At 38.2% G+C, this 16,821-nt stretch overlaps 1 protein-coding gene across 1 annotated transcript in view; it reads left to right on the forward strand.

The window, feature by feature from the left end:
* Nucleotides 1–16,821, forward strand: part of CNTLN (centlein) — a 204,938-nt gene that overhangs the window by 38,942 nt on the left and 149,175 nt on the right. The window contains 2 exon segments of the mRNA XM_059834003.1: nucleotides 12,443–12,577; nucleotides 13,167–13,346. Coding sequence (XP_059689986.1) covers nucleotides 12,443–12,577; nucleotides 13,167–13,346 — 315 coding nt within the window.

A 16,821-nucleotide genomic window follows, 5' to 3' on the forward strand; every position in this document is an offset into this window, starting at 1 on the left:
GGGCAGAAGCTGCTTTTTTAATGATGGTCACAACTTCAATACATGTTGTAATGCATCCCTTTCAAATAACTTCTCTTAGAGTATCACTGACTTGGGGGGTTGTGAAGGGCACCACATGGTGCCAATGGCCAGTGCTTTATATAAAAGCTGTATACGAAGGTGGTGTCATTCTGACCTTCTTGCCTTATCCATTGGCTGGGATGCCACAGGACTGAAACAAGAGGGGCGTAATTTTCTGAGTTTTTGGAGTGGTTTCAGTGGTTTTGTCATCAAAGACTATCACTGGCATAGAGAACAATGTAGTAAGGAGCGCTCTAATTTATTTTGTTTTTCTGGATTTGTTCTTCATTTGTTTATCTAAGTAGAAAAAGATAGTATTTGTGTGATTAACATGCAGATATGTTGCTTATGAAACTGAGTTTTGACAGTAATGACAATGGACATTCTTTTCTGTAAAGTATAGACAGCAACACCTCAAGGTGTATTGCAGTCTACCAATCTCTTACATCTAGGAAAGTGAGATTATCCATTCATCTCTTCTGTTGTTTTTCCCTCCCCTTCATGCATCATACAGAGGTATCAGTTGCAACAGTATCATTTGTCATAGGGTATTTATTTACTAGGAATTTCTGAGTGGCCACCAAACAGCTGATTGAATGAATCCATGCTGACTAAGGGGGAAAAAAGGTAAATATATGACCTTTCTCATAATTTGATGTGTATGTAAGCTGATACTGCTGCCAGAAACAACAACAAAACCCTAGAAGAGGAAAAGGAGATAATCTTTCTTCTCTTGTATTCTGCGTAGACTTTGTCCTGACATGCTTAAGAGCCCTTTTGAAATGACTGTCAATAAGAAAGCATATTCTCCACACCCTAGGTGAGATGCATGTAATTTAATACTGAGAGCAAAATTAGCTTTATTTGTAATGAGATATTTCAACTGTTTGAGGGGTTTCAATTTTAGTGGATATTCATGAAAATCAACTAAAATAATTAATTTAGAAACTTATGACTGAGAAGTAATATGTTTTTTAATCACTTTTGTATAACCTAAATGGAGGGAAAAAGTTACTCAATATTCATGAGAATGGGACTTGTGGCTTTACGGGTAAAAAACAGCATAGATCATGGTTTTGCAAAACTTCTGCTGCCTAATATGTTTGGAACAGAGTACATGCATTGAACTTTCATGTAGTTTAGTATGATTTCAGTCTGTTGTGCACCTTTCCTAAATTGTGATGGTGTAATCTTCAGTTTGAGATAAAGGTATGACTTCTTTCTTGCCATGAGTTTATTGCATAACTGCATATTGTGTTAAAACATTTTAAATTTGAAATAATATGGAGCATTTTGAAATGTACCATTCAAAGGTTCAAATAAATATAGTATTTATTAAAGCACTTAAGTTTTTTAAATTTATTATTGCACGTAAATTCAGTAAAACCCATGTTGTATTGGAGTTTTCCATTGTATTTTTCCCTTTGATCCTTCTTTTTTTTAGTTCTTGTCTTTGTAACCCGTTGATTGGTAACCTTTGGTCTTGATAGTCACAGCTGTCCCTCATCTGGCATATATATATTTATTCTGAATGCTGTGTGGTAAAAATCTTACTCCTTTGAGGCTGGTAGCTAGATTGCTATACTGAATCTTAGTACTGTCATTTTTGTTTTACACAGTGATTCAAAAGTCTTTTCTCCTTAGTGACGTGTCTTTGCTATATATAGATAATTTCTCTGTGTATTTCAAGGAAAAGAATTTCTAACTGCTGCCTTCTAAGTGGATAACTCACTATCCTAGAATTTTAGTTCTTCTGAAGGCTGACTGCTGCAGATAATTTTTTTTTCATTCTCCCTTTTCTTTGGAAATATTTCCTACCTGATGTATTTCATTTATAATATTTGTGTATGTCTCAAATAGATCACTGGTGCTTTTTTTTTTCCCTTCTAAAATAAGGTGATGTTTTTGGAAGAATGCATTAAAATTTCTGAATTGAAACAATTAGTTTAGATGATGATGTGGGAACAGGAAACAGTCTTCTGCCGTTCATGCAACAGATCAATTAAAATATCTTCACCTGTTTTCCTTAGAAGATGAAACTAAAGAAGCGTAGAAGTAGCAGTAAATCTTTTCTGTCTTCTACAACATTGTTAATTTATTACGTTTCAATTTTGATCTGGAGGAACTAAAGCTAATCTTTTTGTCCTAGACCTTGTAACGTTTCAAAACCTTATCAACTGATTATACTCCAGAGGGGTTAAAATAGTACTAGCTTGCCTCATTATCTGTGCTTGAAAATCTTCAGCTTGCTGTGCAAATCTATATTAAATCCCCTTTAATGGGTCCAATTGAAAGAGGCATAATTTTACCTTCAAGCGTTAATTAACACTAATACATTTTTCTTAACTTTTGTGCCTTTACCTGGCTGTATTTTTCTTTGTAATAAAATGTTATTATTAAATTAAGACAAATGTATACACACATTATTCCATCTAAACACTTTATTTCCAGTAGCATATAACTTGATTATTCTTGTGTAATGAGGGACATGAGGGTAATTTCAGGAATTTAGGGAGTTTGGATGAATGTGTCAGTAGTGATGAGATTATGCGAAGTTTATAAATTCTTTGTAAAAAAAGTTTCCCCAGTGAATGCGATTTATAGATATTGCAAGCGAAGAATATCTGAGGACACTGACACTATTTTTTCTTTATAAAGATCGTTTTACTCAAGTTGTAATTTAGAAAAGGGATAAGCCTTCAGTGGTGAAACCTGTCTGTTTTACGTAGCCTGTTTGAACTGCATCAGTGAATTATCACATGTCTTTGTGCCTTTCTGCTTACCATCTTCCAGTTAGTTTTCTCATAAAATTAAGGGAAAGAAATCTTGTTAAGGAGCAGGTCTGAGTGAAAAGGACAGGGAGGAAAATGTATTTATTATTCAAATAGTTGAAAGTTGTTGATTCTGGTTTATTGATAGAAGGCTACCTGAGGTAGGGGGTATGATGACTATGGCTAATACCTGTGGGCTTGTTTGTCTGAAGAAATTAGAAAGCTGTAAATTACATTGTACCTTTACAGCTCATTAGTACTTTTGTCTGAATTCCCAGTAGGAACGCTCTCTCTGCAATTTGAAAATGTGTTTCTGCGAGGTAGCTTACTCCATTTTGAGGAAGGAGTTTTCCTACCTTAATCTGCAAAAAAGCAGCTATATAGCTATATTGGGTGTTCATACAGGTGTGCTGTAAATACATGCTTCATCTTTTCATTGATTTGCTTATGTAACCAAGCCTGAAGTTGGCTAAAGCTTCTGGATCTTTATTACTCAACCTTCATGTTCTCAGTGGTGTTTCTACAAAGATAGCCTGAAATGATAGCTGCACTTGAATTGGACAGGAAAAAGTACACTAAGTAAAGACATGTGATGTTTCTTGTCCTCTGCCCATTCCACTGGTTTGAATTGTTTGATTCTTACGTTTAGCAGAGCTCAATATTCAAGCCTGGAAAGAAGATGGAGGTCATCTTTATGATCTCATTCATCCTCTGGGGAGCTGGGGTCTAGTTTGAGAAATTTCTTCTTCAATCCTGGTAAGAATAGTTATCATGTAGCCAATTAGGGTTACAACAGGATAGCCTTTTTTCTTGAGATAAAAATGGTTTCTAAAGCTGTTGGAAACTGTTTTTACTGAAGAAGAGATTAACTTCTTAACTGTGTTCAGTACATTATCTGGTGGCTGTAGGGACACAATTTTTATTTTAATTGTAAGGTCAGTATAGTTTTAAGAAGGTGAAGCTGGATTTTATTCCCCCTTTAAGGATGTTGTTGATGAGGAGTCTTTTCATGTATTATGGCTTCTTACTTGAATACAGGCAGATTTCCTCAAGTTCAAGAAAATCGTTGTTCCTTAAGGACCAGGTAGCAGAAAGAAGCATGCAGTGCCCTTTGAGATTAGGTTCTGCCCTTTAGAATCTGCTGACCACACTTAGGAAGGAGCTTGTCAGAAAAGTTGATCATAGCAACAGCTGTTCTTTATTTGCTACACCTGATCTGGCAGCATTGATGTATGTGAGTATGATGAAATATTGCTGTGTCAGGAGTAGATGCTAATAGGTATTGTTTCCTGTAGATCTCACATAGTCATGCACATTTCCAGAGACAGAGGCTAACTCACTCTGAGGACTTTTTATAGGCCTTGCAGAGGAGGAAAGTGTAGAAAAAAAATAATACCCAGTTCCATCAAAATCAAACTCTTCAATGAAGATAAGAGAAAAGCTTATTTTAGCAGATTGTTGGTTTTGATTTGGAATTAGTAGAGAGAATAGGGGGTAAGAAAACACTTCGGATTTTCTGCTGCCTGACCTAGAGATCTGGGCTGCTGCTTTGCATAGTTTCATAATATAGCTGCTAAGAAGAGAGGAAGGAGTAGAGAAAGTATCAATGTATTGGACAGTGCCGCTTTACAGCGCTGTGTTATAGGTCCTATAGAAAATCCAGTCTGCCCTGGTGCAGAGAATCACTAGACAAAAGATGAAAGGGAATTTATTTAGAGCAGCTGATGGTTAAGGTGATGTTAGGGCTGTGGCAAGATTGTCAGATTGTGTTGTCAGTGTTTACTGTAGTTATCCTGAGAGCCAGCATATCCTCATTAGAGGAAAATGGACAGTTAATCTCTAAATCTAGCAGATGCATTGATGCAATACATGCTATACTGGGAGAGTTGCTGGATTTATTATGAAGCTACAGCTTTTTTTTTTTTTTGGCAGTGCTGTCTCATTTCCGAATTAGAGGTGTGTTTTTGTGAAAAACTGCCTCTAAATATTGCCCCCTTGCAGGGCAAGGAGCTTCTGTGTTTCTTGTTTCAGAGATGGCAAACCTGTTGCATGTGTGCCAGAAACAGTATTTGGCTCCCTTGTCAATGCAAAAATGCAGCTGCTGGCAATGCTTGCTTCCACTATGCCTATGCAGTGGAAGGAACCAGCAGAAGGGATAGAAAGGATTGTAGGATATCGTAAGAAGTGAAAAGAATAGTAGAGCTTTGTTTTTAGTGGATGAGAGAGAAGAAATGTGCTGCAGTGTAGTTGTAAGGAGCAGCTTGAGTGGAATGAAATGGTGCACATCATAAAAAAGTTTTGTCAGTGCTGTGATCTACTTAGCAGATTGCTGGGTGGAGATGGTTCCTTTGCTGCTGATGAAAGTGAGGTGCTAGAGTTGCAAGACTGACTGATACACTACATAAAGTCACAGTTTATTTCCACCCCATGTTCAAATACTAAGAAATTCTGTCAGGTGGTTCCATTAAGATAGCAAGCTTTGCTGAAGACACCAAATTAATCACATCAGACAAGTCCAAAGAGGGCAATAGGGAACATGGTGTCTGTAATAGATTATACTGTTTGAGCCTTCCTTAATCTATGGGTCAGGTGAGAATTCAGGAGTGAGACCGACTAGTGGTAGAGGAGTAAGTATATATTCCCTACTTGCAGGATGAAGTCAGCTGCTCATATTTCTGGTCTGCTTCTCTGTAGAACCATTTTACTTCAACCTCTTAAAGAGCTTTGAAGAATCTTCATTTTCTTTTCTTCTTCCTGCAAAAAAGACCTGCCCTTTTCCTCCAGCACATAAATGGTAGGTAAGCACATTTGAATGGACAGTGTTTTAAGAGTGTTTTTCCTTGTATACACCTTTAAGTTACCATGTTTTATTTCACGCCTATTAATGATAGAAATAGGTGTTCAAAAATTCTCATTAATTTTGGGGGTGGATTTGCAGATGCCTGCTTGCAGCTTCATACTTCTTTTTCTCAGAAACAATTCTTTAAATCGTTTAATCTCAGGGAGTCCTGGAAAGCATGGGATGGGATAAAGAAGAACGAACAAACTTCTGGTGGTATGAAAATCAAGTGAGCTCTCCACTTCAATTCCCCTCTCTTTGTGGTTGGGCTTTTTCATTTATTTAAGATTGTTATAGTGTAAGGGCAGGTGTGAAAAATAGGAATTAGTAATGGGCTCTGTACTCATAATACTGTTGCATGAGTTACATTTTAATCAGTTATATGTCTGTTGCTATTTTTCCTTGTTTTTTCTCTCCTTGTTAGGAGCCAAGTTGTAAGTTGAATAGTTAACTGTGAATACAGGCATCCTTTGGAAAGAGAGTGTAGAATCAGGTAGCACTGTTGGCATTTTATTTCTGGAGCAGTATGGATTTACAAATAGCTTGTGTTTTATATTGTAACTAGCTAGTGTCATTTTGACTATGAAAGGATACCATACTGACTGCAAAATGCAGTAGATTACTTCTATAACATATTGTTACCTTTTCATGAATTTTTTACATAGAACTTCTGGTCATCCTACATATGAAAATAATTAAAGAATCTAATGAATATTCATGAGATGAACAGAAGAAATCCGCTCTTTTTTTGTTATGTGTGTGTGTTTTTCTTTATTTGGGAGGACTATGTAAGAGTATGACTGGGAATGTTATTTTTTAAACACGCGTATGAGTGTTGAAGTTTAGAACCATGAAGATTAATAAAGTTGAAAAAATCTAAACAGAAATTTGAGAAAGCTAAATCAATGAAAGTGTTGAAGTTTAGAACCATGAAGATTAATAAAGTTGAAAAAATCTAAACAGAAATTTGAGACAGCTAAATCAATGAGAGGTATGAAACGTTACTAGCACTTTTTTAGTGATGTCTACTTATTGTTCAATTCCTGCTAGAAAAAAAGAAAAGCTGGAAGGGAGGGGAGAAAGTTAGGAGTGTGGTAAGTCAATCTCAATGAGTTGGTGGGGAAAAAGAGATGATGAAAGGGAGAGAATAAATACATAAACCCTGAAGTAGATAATTTGAGGAAAAGAAGTTTAAAAGAAAGAAGAATATTTTCACATTTAAGTTGTAATAAAATAATTTTGCTAATAAATTAACTTTGTTTCTGCTTAAGATGTCAGGACTTCATTAGAAGTCACTGCCTGGGGGAAAATAATTCAATTTTTCATCAGCTCCAGTTATTTTGTGTTAATTTTAATTTTTTTTATGTAGTATATTAGAAGTGTAGTATACTGCACAGTGAAAGCCTCTGGTAAATCACATAATGAAGAAAGCACAGAATATAATGTTTATTTGTTACCCTGATCCCTTCAGTAGTGGAAAATAAATGCATGTCCCTTTGTTGCAGTCATAGATGAACACTTTTAATACTGAGGTTTTTCATGAAGTTCTTTAGCAGGCAATGACACAAACAAGGTGCATTGCTCCTCAGGGACCGGCGCTGTTTAACATCTTTGTCGGTGACATGGACAGTGAGATTGAGTGCACCCTCAGCAAGTTTGCCGATGACACCAAGCTGTGTGGTTCAGTCAACACACTGGAGAGAAGGGATGCCATCCAGAGGGACCTTGAGAGGTGGGCCTGGGCGAACCTCATGAAGTTCAACAAGGCCAAGTGCAAGTGCTGTACATGGGTTGGGACAAGCCCAAGCACAAATACAGGCTGGGTGGAGAATGGATTGAGAGTAGCCCTGAGGAGAAGGACTTGGGGGTGTTGGTTGATGAGAAGCTCAACATGAGCTGGCAGTGTGCCCTTGCAGTCCAGAAAGCCAACCATATCCTGGTCTGCCTCAGAAGAAGCGTGACCAGCAGGCTGAGGGAGATGATTCTCCCCCTCTGTTCTGCTCTCGTGAGACCCCAGCTGGAGTACTGCGTCCAGGAGGGCCACAAAGGTGATCAGATGGCAGGAGCACCTCTCCTATGAAGACAGGCTGAGAGAGTTGGTGTTGCTTAGCCTGGAGAAGAGAAGGCTGTGGGGACACCTTATAGCAGCCTTCCAGTACCTGAAGGGGGCCTACAAGAAAGCTGGAGAGGGACTTTTTACAAGTGACAGGACCAGGGGGTAATGGCTTTAAGCTGAAAAAGGGTAGATTTAGATTAGATACTAGGAAGAAATTCTTCACCATGAGGGTGATGAGGCACTGGTACAGGTTGCCCAGAGAAGTTGGGGCTGCCCCACCCCTGGAATGTTCAAGGCCAGGTTGGACAGGGCTTTGAGCAACCTGGTCTAGTGGAAGGTGTCTCTGACCACAGCAGGAGGGTTGGAACTAGGTGATCTTTAAGGTCCCTTCCAACCCAAACCATTCTATGATTCTGTGATTTATTTCTCTATCATTAGGAACAGCAATATGTGTCAGCTTTGCGTTTCTGCTAGAATGATTTTTAGGGATATTTGGATAAACTAGCAGTAAGTATTTGAGTTAACTTCTTGACATGAAATAAAACCTGCTCTTATCTACATTTCATGAACCTGTATAGAGGCAGGTACGCAATACTGATTCAGTAATGCAGTCTGATCAAATTTCGAACTGCAGAACTAGGAGTGTTTTCCCCACCCCAGAAATGTAAGAATTTGGATAACAATGCAGTAATAGCATGTACAGCTGTTGTTTCATAGTCCTTTCTGCATGCTTTTTATGTAGCTGATTATAAAAATCTTTCACTGAAGACTAGAAGTTTAGTGATGATTTCTGCAACATCAAACAGTCCATTACTCCTGGTAGCTGTATCCTAACGTATATTCTTTTTGGAAACAGACTCCCAGCATTCAAGAGTTACGTTTTTGTTACCACTTTCACTGTCTCCATATAGTAGTATGCTATCTAAATTCACACTGGATAAAAATGATTTTTTTTTAATTAGAAAACTTTTTCTGTATCTATTCACATGAAATGCTGACAGATAATTATAACATCCTGCTGCCATGAAAAGACTGAGGTGTTCAGAGCTAAGGCAAAAAAGGACTATTTCCCCCCTTCAGTTTTGATCTGTAGTTTTTGTAGCTCATTTTCTTGGTTTGACTTAGCACATGATTTTGCTTCCTCTGCAGATTGAGATGAAGGTATTTAAAAAAGAAGCCGTGTTAGCCAGTAAATAATTTGAATTATTAGGGAAGGAAAAAAAAAAGTATTGTGTTGTAGCTAAAGAGGTGCCATGGGAAAGGATAAAAATGAATTCTGGAATGACAGTCCTCTGAAACATCAAAAGACCTGCTCCACCAGGTCGCAGTGTTTCTTTCTTTGTACCTACTGTTGCCTGGAGCATTCTGGGCTCCAGCAGTATACAAGGTGATAGTCTTTGATTCTTCCCAGCTAAACAAAGCGTAAAATCAGATTACTTTGGTTTTCATTACAGCAAATTCACTTACAGAGTACAGCTTTCTTTTTTGTATTTGGAAGTTTGTTTGGAAGTGTACTCTAGTTGTCTTAGTCATACTAGGTTTTTTTGTAGTTCTTGAGCACCAAGCCATCAAAAGCCCATTGAATGTTGCTTTTGTCCTGTTGTACTCAAACAAGGGCAGCTGCAGGCAATGCAAAATGTAAGTTGAGATTGTTCTTGTGTAACATTAGCCTGTCTTTTATGGTATCTAGACAAAACCAATAGATACTATGGGAATAGATGGATTCCTGATGGGTGTTTTTATCTGGTGAACTCTGTCAAAATAACCTCATGTGAGAAGTTGCCCCATGTGTTGATCAGGTATGTTTTTTCTCTGCTGTTTCACTTGCCTACCGGAGTAGGTTAGTCTTTTAGGAACATGGCTTGTAGTCTCTGCTGTAAGAAATCAATCTTTATTCTCTTCCTCCTATTATACAAGGTAATTCACAGGTTGAGGAAGCAAAGTGCAAAAACAGCTGCACAGGCAAAGGCAGATGATAATTTACTTAATTGTCTGTATGTCAGAAATTCTTCGTTATGACCCTTATTTCTACCCAGTCATGGCTCACGAGTAATACTCCTGTTTTTTCCCCCTTCTTCATAAGCATGTGAAATGAGCAGATATGAGAGTAAAAGTTCAATTCATTTAGATGAAAAGATAAGAGCATACAAAGTGGTACCCAAGAAAACTGCTTTGAAACATAACAAGATTTTTTCCATGCGGGTATAACTTACCTAAATAATGTTTCACTACTGCTGCAGTAGACAACTTTGTAGACTACTCAGGTGAGTTTGCTTCTTAGTGAGTGATATGACGTATTTGCCTTTTGATTGATTTAAAGTCTTAAGTGGGTCAGTTGTGGGGATAAGTAATTAGTGTGCGAGTCTGATCCGGGATAATCTGTCTGATTTTCTTGCAAAGTATGCAAAGTAAGTAGCTTATTTGAGTTTAAAATTTCATCTCAGCAATATGGAACAAACATTTGAAGTAGCTAGTTGCACTTTTGTACCTTCATGTCTCCATTCATCCTCTAAATTGCTGGAAAACATCCCATTCCAAACAGGATGCAAAAATCTTTGATTTCACTTCACAAATACACATATGCTTACCAGTTTCAGCACAGTGTATAATGAAACTAAGTAGTAACATGATGTAGCTCGTGTACTCAAAAATTAGATGCCTGAAAGAGCTGGAACTGCACTTTGAGATTTTTGTGAGAGTGTCTATTTGTGAATTTTTAACTCTGTTAGAGCCAATAAGCTCTTTCAGATAGGTAGAATTTCTAAGGGTGTTCTTCAAATACAGATTTTGTCTTCATAAATGTTAAACAAGTAGTAATGAGCTGGAAGGAAGACTCAAAGGAGCTGCTTACTCAAATTTTATGTGGACCTGGGGAGTGGGAGGGAGGCAAACAAAATAACTGATTCTTCCCTTGGTAATGTGGATTTATACCTTTTTAAAGATGCAACTAAATCATCTCTGCCAGCAACAATTTGTTCCTGTAACTGTCATAAGATATCTGAAGAGCAAATATTTTGCTTTTTGAATAGTGAAAATTGAGCCTGGTGTCTGATAGGTTCAAAATATGAAAGAGGGGAGTCTTTAGTTAAGAGGAGGTTTCTTAATTTCATTACTCTTTCCTTAACATCTGCTGATAACAAAATAGGCTGAGGAGGTTTATGCACTGGGTTATGTCTCTGAGAATAATTACATATAAATTTCTGAATCTGAAATTCAGGTTTAGGGTTTTTTTGGAGGAAATGGAAGAATGATTATGAATCTAAAATCTTAGGCAAACTTTGACTGGAGTCTGTTCAAAGTGCCAGTGCTGTAGAACGAGTCTCTGTAGGGGAGTTAGTTATATTATAAAAAATAAACAAGTAAACTATAGGTTCAAGATTAAATTAGCAATTAAACACTGTTTTAAATGCAAGCTAGTTCTGTGGGGTTTTTTTTTAGTCTGCTTGGTTGGTTGGAATTAATGACATCTGAGGCAAAAATCCAAGATAGGAGAATATGAGTTTTCTGTATTTTCTTTCACTTTTCTCTTAATTTTTGTTCTCTTTTTTCCATTCTCTTCAATTCACATTCACTTCCTTTTCCATGTTTTTAAAGACCACTGTTAGAAAGTACATAATTTTATATATTCCTTGAATTTGGCTGCTATCAAGTATGAGATACAACAAAGATGATAATTTTTTTTCTTGATAAAGTGAAATTTTTAGGGCAGAAAAGAAATACCCTTCATGCTTCCCTACACTATATACTAAACATTGTCTGTTCATGCTTGTTTGTTTTCAATATTTGCTACACAAGTTAGCTGGATTACGTTACCTTTCTCATATGCTGAACTGATTGCAGGGTTTGTTCTTGCTTGGACGTATTTTCTGCTATGTGGTGTGTTACGGTTTTTTGGGTTTTTTTTCATTTGGTAAGAAATGTTACCATATTTGTAACAGTCTGTGGATAGAAGTAGTGGTCAAAGGGATAAAATAAATTTACTAAATACTGAGGAACAATGTATAGAAAAGATTTGGAGATGGTGGAAGTAATTTGGGAAAAGTTACAACAAAGGTCTCTGTTAAAAAGTAAAAAAATGAAACAAGGAGGGAAAGATAGAATCCACAAAGAAATAGTCATGTATATTTTTAATGAGTAAGACATTTGCTTAATACATAAATTAATTTCACTGCACATCTTCAAATATATTTTTCACATGCCTTACTGTCACACTAGCTCACTTGTGGTTTAAATAATAATTCGTAAAGAAATTATTTCTGACAATCTTTTCAGTTGCCTTACTTAACAGTTCTCATTACCTTCACAAATTCTGAAGAATTTGGAACTCTACTTTTTGGCTTGATTTTTGGTATGGTTAAAGAGCAAGTGAAGCAGTATTCTAATGTGTTCTTAATCTGTAACCACAAATATAACTTCTGCAAATGACTGTCTTTGTCCAAGCTTGACTGAATAATTTCCATTCAGTTCTGCATTTATGGGCTCTTTTGTTTAGTAACAGCAGATATTTAGTTCCTCGTTTACATTACTGTGTTGTATAGTCATGCAGTTTTGAGTATGATTAAAGTACTAAAGAAATGAAAATAATGCTATAAAACTACATATACCAGATTGTCACATTTCATAGGTCTAAAATGCACAGATCTAAAATCCAGTGCATGCATGTTCTTTTACAATTGCTTTTTGTCTATTAACAGATTAATTTTTTTTTTTAAATAGAGACTCACAGGACAGCAGCAGGACATAAACAACTTAATACAGAGCAAAATTGCTGTGGATGAGGAAAATGCCCGTTTGAAGAATGAATTCAGTAACTTGAACCAGAAATTTAAAGATAAAAGCCAAGAACTTAAGGTATATTGACTTGTACATAGTTTCATAAGACTGTAGCTTTGAAGTAGTTTCTTTAAGCAATGTCAGCCTTTGTGGCACAGAAAGTGACAAGCTGGGAGAAAAAATTGCCTTAGGCCTTGCTATACCTTACCGTTTTCTTACATACCAACTCTGAGGAAGATGCTTTAAAGCCAAGAATCCAAGCTTTATAACTTTCAGATAAATAGTTAATGATGGAAATGGAGCAAAGAAAGTAGGAGTGTGAAGATGTGGCTTCTTGTAATTAGATTCTGATGGGACTGGCATTATTAATTGATAAAGCCGAGGTCTGGGAGGATATGTCTGTGTGGGTCTCAAAAATAGCTGGGGACAGCATCAAAGGCAGCTTGATCAATTAATGGGCTCTTTGCAAATGTGTACTCATCAAAGCTGTCATCCAGCTAAAAAATATGACCCTTCCACCTGCATGAAAGAGGCCAATAAAAGTACACAGGTGACCTTGGCTATCAAATATAGAAGAAGCTGCTGTGAGGGTAAAACTGCACAGTTTATATTTGCTGATTAGTTCTCACTTTTTTTGTTTATCGGCCCTTGTGGTACTGTTCTACAGGACACTGAGGAATGTGCACAGAAGAAGGAAGAGCAAAACAGACTGGTTATAAAAAGCCTGGAGGAGGAAAATAAGGGATTAAATACATGCTGTGCTGACCTGCTAAATGACCTGGAGAAACTGAGGAAGCAGGAGGCGCAATGGAAAACAGAAAAATCTGGAAATGATGCCAGAATAAAGGTACGAAGTGGAATGGACTCCTGTATGGTATTTCAGAATTAACTTCTCCAGACATTTGCACTACAAGTTATTTTCTTTAAATAACAAGTTATATATTCAAATCCACCAGTGGGGACTTGAATTCATTTACATTCCTTCACTTAAGACCCACAGCTTTTTAAAAATTGATGTTGCAAAGCAGGAATCTGACTTCAAATAGTCATTTTAAAATGTAATCATTAAAAAATAAAAGATACTGTATTTTAAGATGAAATATATATGTATGTGAAATAATAAAAGCTTAAAAGTGTTATCATTCACAATTTTTTCTCAATGTATAGTGTACTTACCTTTAATTTGATTGCAGTAGACTTGATATTTGTTGTTTTGGAAGAACAGTTTAAAACTTGAACTGCAGTTACGAATAAATTGTGTCCTAGCCTCTAGAGGGCTCCACTCTGAGAGGCCTTTTTGTTGCATATAATATACTAAAAAGTTATTTTCACTGTTTATGATAAAATGAAAAAGGAAATAATTGAATAAATTGTACAGATTATTGTATCTTTTATTTAAATGATACTTTGTCTTGTTAGCTGGTGAAAATTGTCAGGTTCTTTTTAAATTCTAGCAAGAAATAAGCCACAAACATAGTATCAAAGTGTTTGATCGCTGCTTATATACACACCTGCTTAGTGGATTCTTTTTATTTACAAGGCTAATGAACACTTACAACGCTGTGCTCTTTTACACTATCAAAGTACATGACCTTCAGGTATATTCAATATAGTAACTGTCTAATGAACATCTTGCCCAGAAACTTCTTTTTTCTCCACTAGCAATTCAGTGGTTTTGGTGACAATTCTGGTTGTTGTGTTGATGGAAACCTTTTTTAAAGAGCTTCATTCAGATCTGTTAACGTGGAAGTAAAGTTCTTGCAAATTGAGGCCTTTGGAGTGGTTATGATGAAAGGATTGTAGGATTCCCAGCACAACGAATGGTTTGTTGACACTCAGGAGAGAAAATCTAGCGTGTACTAAACTGATATAATAATTTTCAAGTTATCAAATGTAGTGCTTGTAATATTGGATAAACTATTGAAAATGATTGTTACCCACACCTTCAATGAAAACAATCAGAGTAATTTTTAGTATATCTGTCTTCCTGACTGATAAGGCATGCTCAAGAGAGAAAGGTGCATCACAGCCATGTGATTCCAGGGATGGGAATAAATAGTGTTGGTGTTTCTGAGTGGAGTCACAAGCAGGTCAAAGTGAGCGTGACAGAGCTAACCTGAGATGGGTATTCGCTGACCCAACCAGGAATGACACACAGCTGGATCTGCTGTTCACAAACAAGGAAGAACTGATGAAGGACATAATAACCAATGGCAGCCTTGGCTATAGTGACATTGAAATTGTGAAGACCAAGATCCTGAGAAGATGAAGGAAGGAGAGAAGCACAGTACAGACCTGGAATTAAGGAGGAGAGTCTTCAGCTTGTTCAGGGTATTGGTAGGTGGAATCCCATGAGAAGCAGCACTGAAGGGTGAAAAAGCTCAGGAAAATTACCAAGTCTTTAAAGACAGCTTCTTCTAAGCTCAAGTATGGTCCACCCTGATACTCAGGAAAATAAGCGGATGTATCAGGAGACCAAACTCCAGTGTAGGACGGGAGTGGAAAGCAGTATTCAGAAAGTGGAAACAGTGAAAGCTGCAAAGGAGAAGTTCAGAAACATTCTCTGGGCACTCCTCAAGGATGGTGGTAACCTACCTACAGTTGACACTTGCAAGTGATGACAGGTATAACAAGAGTTTCTTGCACTACTTTATTAGTAAAAGGCTGAACAAAGGAACCAGGGACCTGTTGCTGAAAAACAGAAGGATGAATTAGTGACAGCAGGTAATAGAAAAGATACAGTGTCATCTTTGTCTCAGTCTTCTCCAACAAGATTGCCCCAAGCATTTGTGCCTAGAGGCAGGGTTCAAGAAGTACTAAGAGTGGATGAGTTGAGAGATACCTGAGAGAACTTGACTAGTACACATCCATTGGACCAGCTGGACTGCATCCAAAGGTGCTGAGAGAGTTGGCTGATGTCATTGTCAGGCTGCTGCCCATCATCTTTCAGAAGTAGTATAGAGATCAGGGGAGGTCCCTGATGAAAAGGATAATCCAAGAACAAAAGTTGGTTGGCCTCACTTCAGTCCCTGGGAAAATCACAAAGAAAGTCATCTTGGAAGTAATTTCCGGGCCCATAATTGAGAAAGTGACTAGAAACAATCATGGATTTACCAAGGGTGAATCATTACTGAGCAACCTGATTGTCTTTTGTGGTGAAATGATTGTGCCTGTGGACAAGAGGAGAGTTTGGATGTGGTTGACCTTAACTTTAGCAAGATTTTTGAACTGTCTTGCTGTATTCTTGTACTCAAGTTAGGATGTCGCAGCTGGATAGGTGGACAGCAACATGTTTAAAAAAGTATGTAGATGTTTGGGTTCAGAAGGCCGTGGTTAATGCATTGTACGCTGTCTGTAGGCTGGTAATACATGGTGTACTGCAGGGTCTGTCCTGGACCTGTCTTTAAAATCTTCATCAGTGACATGGAAGAGGGGACAGCGAGCATGCTCGTCAGGTTTACAGATGACACCAAACTGGGGGGAAGTGCATGTGCTTGAGGGCTCTGCTGCCATCCAGGGGGACCTTGACCAGGACAAATGATGAGTCTTGCCCTGGGTGGGCAGAGCCCTGCAGCCATACAGGGGCTGGGGATCAGCTCTGGGGGACAGCCTTGGGCACTGGTGGGCAGCAAGCTGTAGTGGGGCCAGCCCCGTGCACTCAGGCAGGAACGACAGCCAGCAGCGCCTAGAGAGTCATGAGCAGGGCATGCCTCTGAAAGCCAGGGGAGGAACCTGCCCCCTCTGCTCAGTACTCTAGATACTGCACCAATTTTTCGGTGCAGTTCAAGAAAGACATCAGTAAACTGGCTGGAGGTGAGACGGTGGGGCTGGACACCTTGCCTTGTGAGGAGAGGCTGTGGGACGGGCTGGTTCAGCCAGGAGAAGGGGTGGCTCTGGGGTTGGGGCCATCCAACAGCATCTCCAGCACCAACAGGAGGGGATGGAGGAGATGCAGCTGGGCTCTTCACAGCTTTGTGTGGTGGGAGGGTGAGAGGCAGCACAAACTGAAACAGGAAAAGCTGAGGCTGGAGGTAAGGAGAAGCTTTTTCCCCAGGAGAACAGCCCTGGAGTGGGGCTGGGGCCCATGGAGGTTGGGCTAACTCCATCATTTCAACCCTTGACTTTGTAAAACCCTGAGCAGCCCAGTTGGACCTGCTGGCTGAACTTACTTTAGGACTGGACTCCTCCCCATGTCCCTGCCAGCCTGCATGCATCCAGCCTGCATGCGTCCATGGGTCTGATGACCCAGCTTCTGTCTTCCCTCCCTCACAGCCGCTCCGCTTCTGTGATGTTAGACAAGTGACTATACCTTTGCTAGTGGA

This window comes from Gavia stellata, chromosome Z (assembly GCF_030936135.1).
Source record: "Gavia stellata isolate bGavSte3 chromosome Z, bGavSte3.hap2, whole genome shotgun sequence".
NCBI classification, from domain to species: Eukaryota; Metazoa; Chordata; class Aves; order Gaviiformes; family Gaviidae; genus Gavia; species Gavia stellata.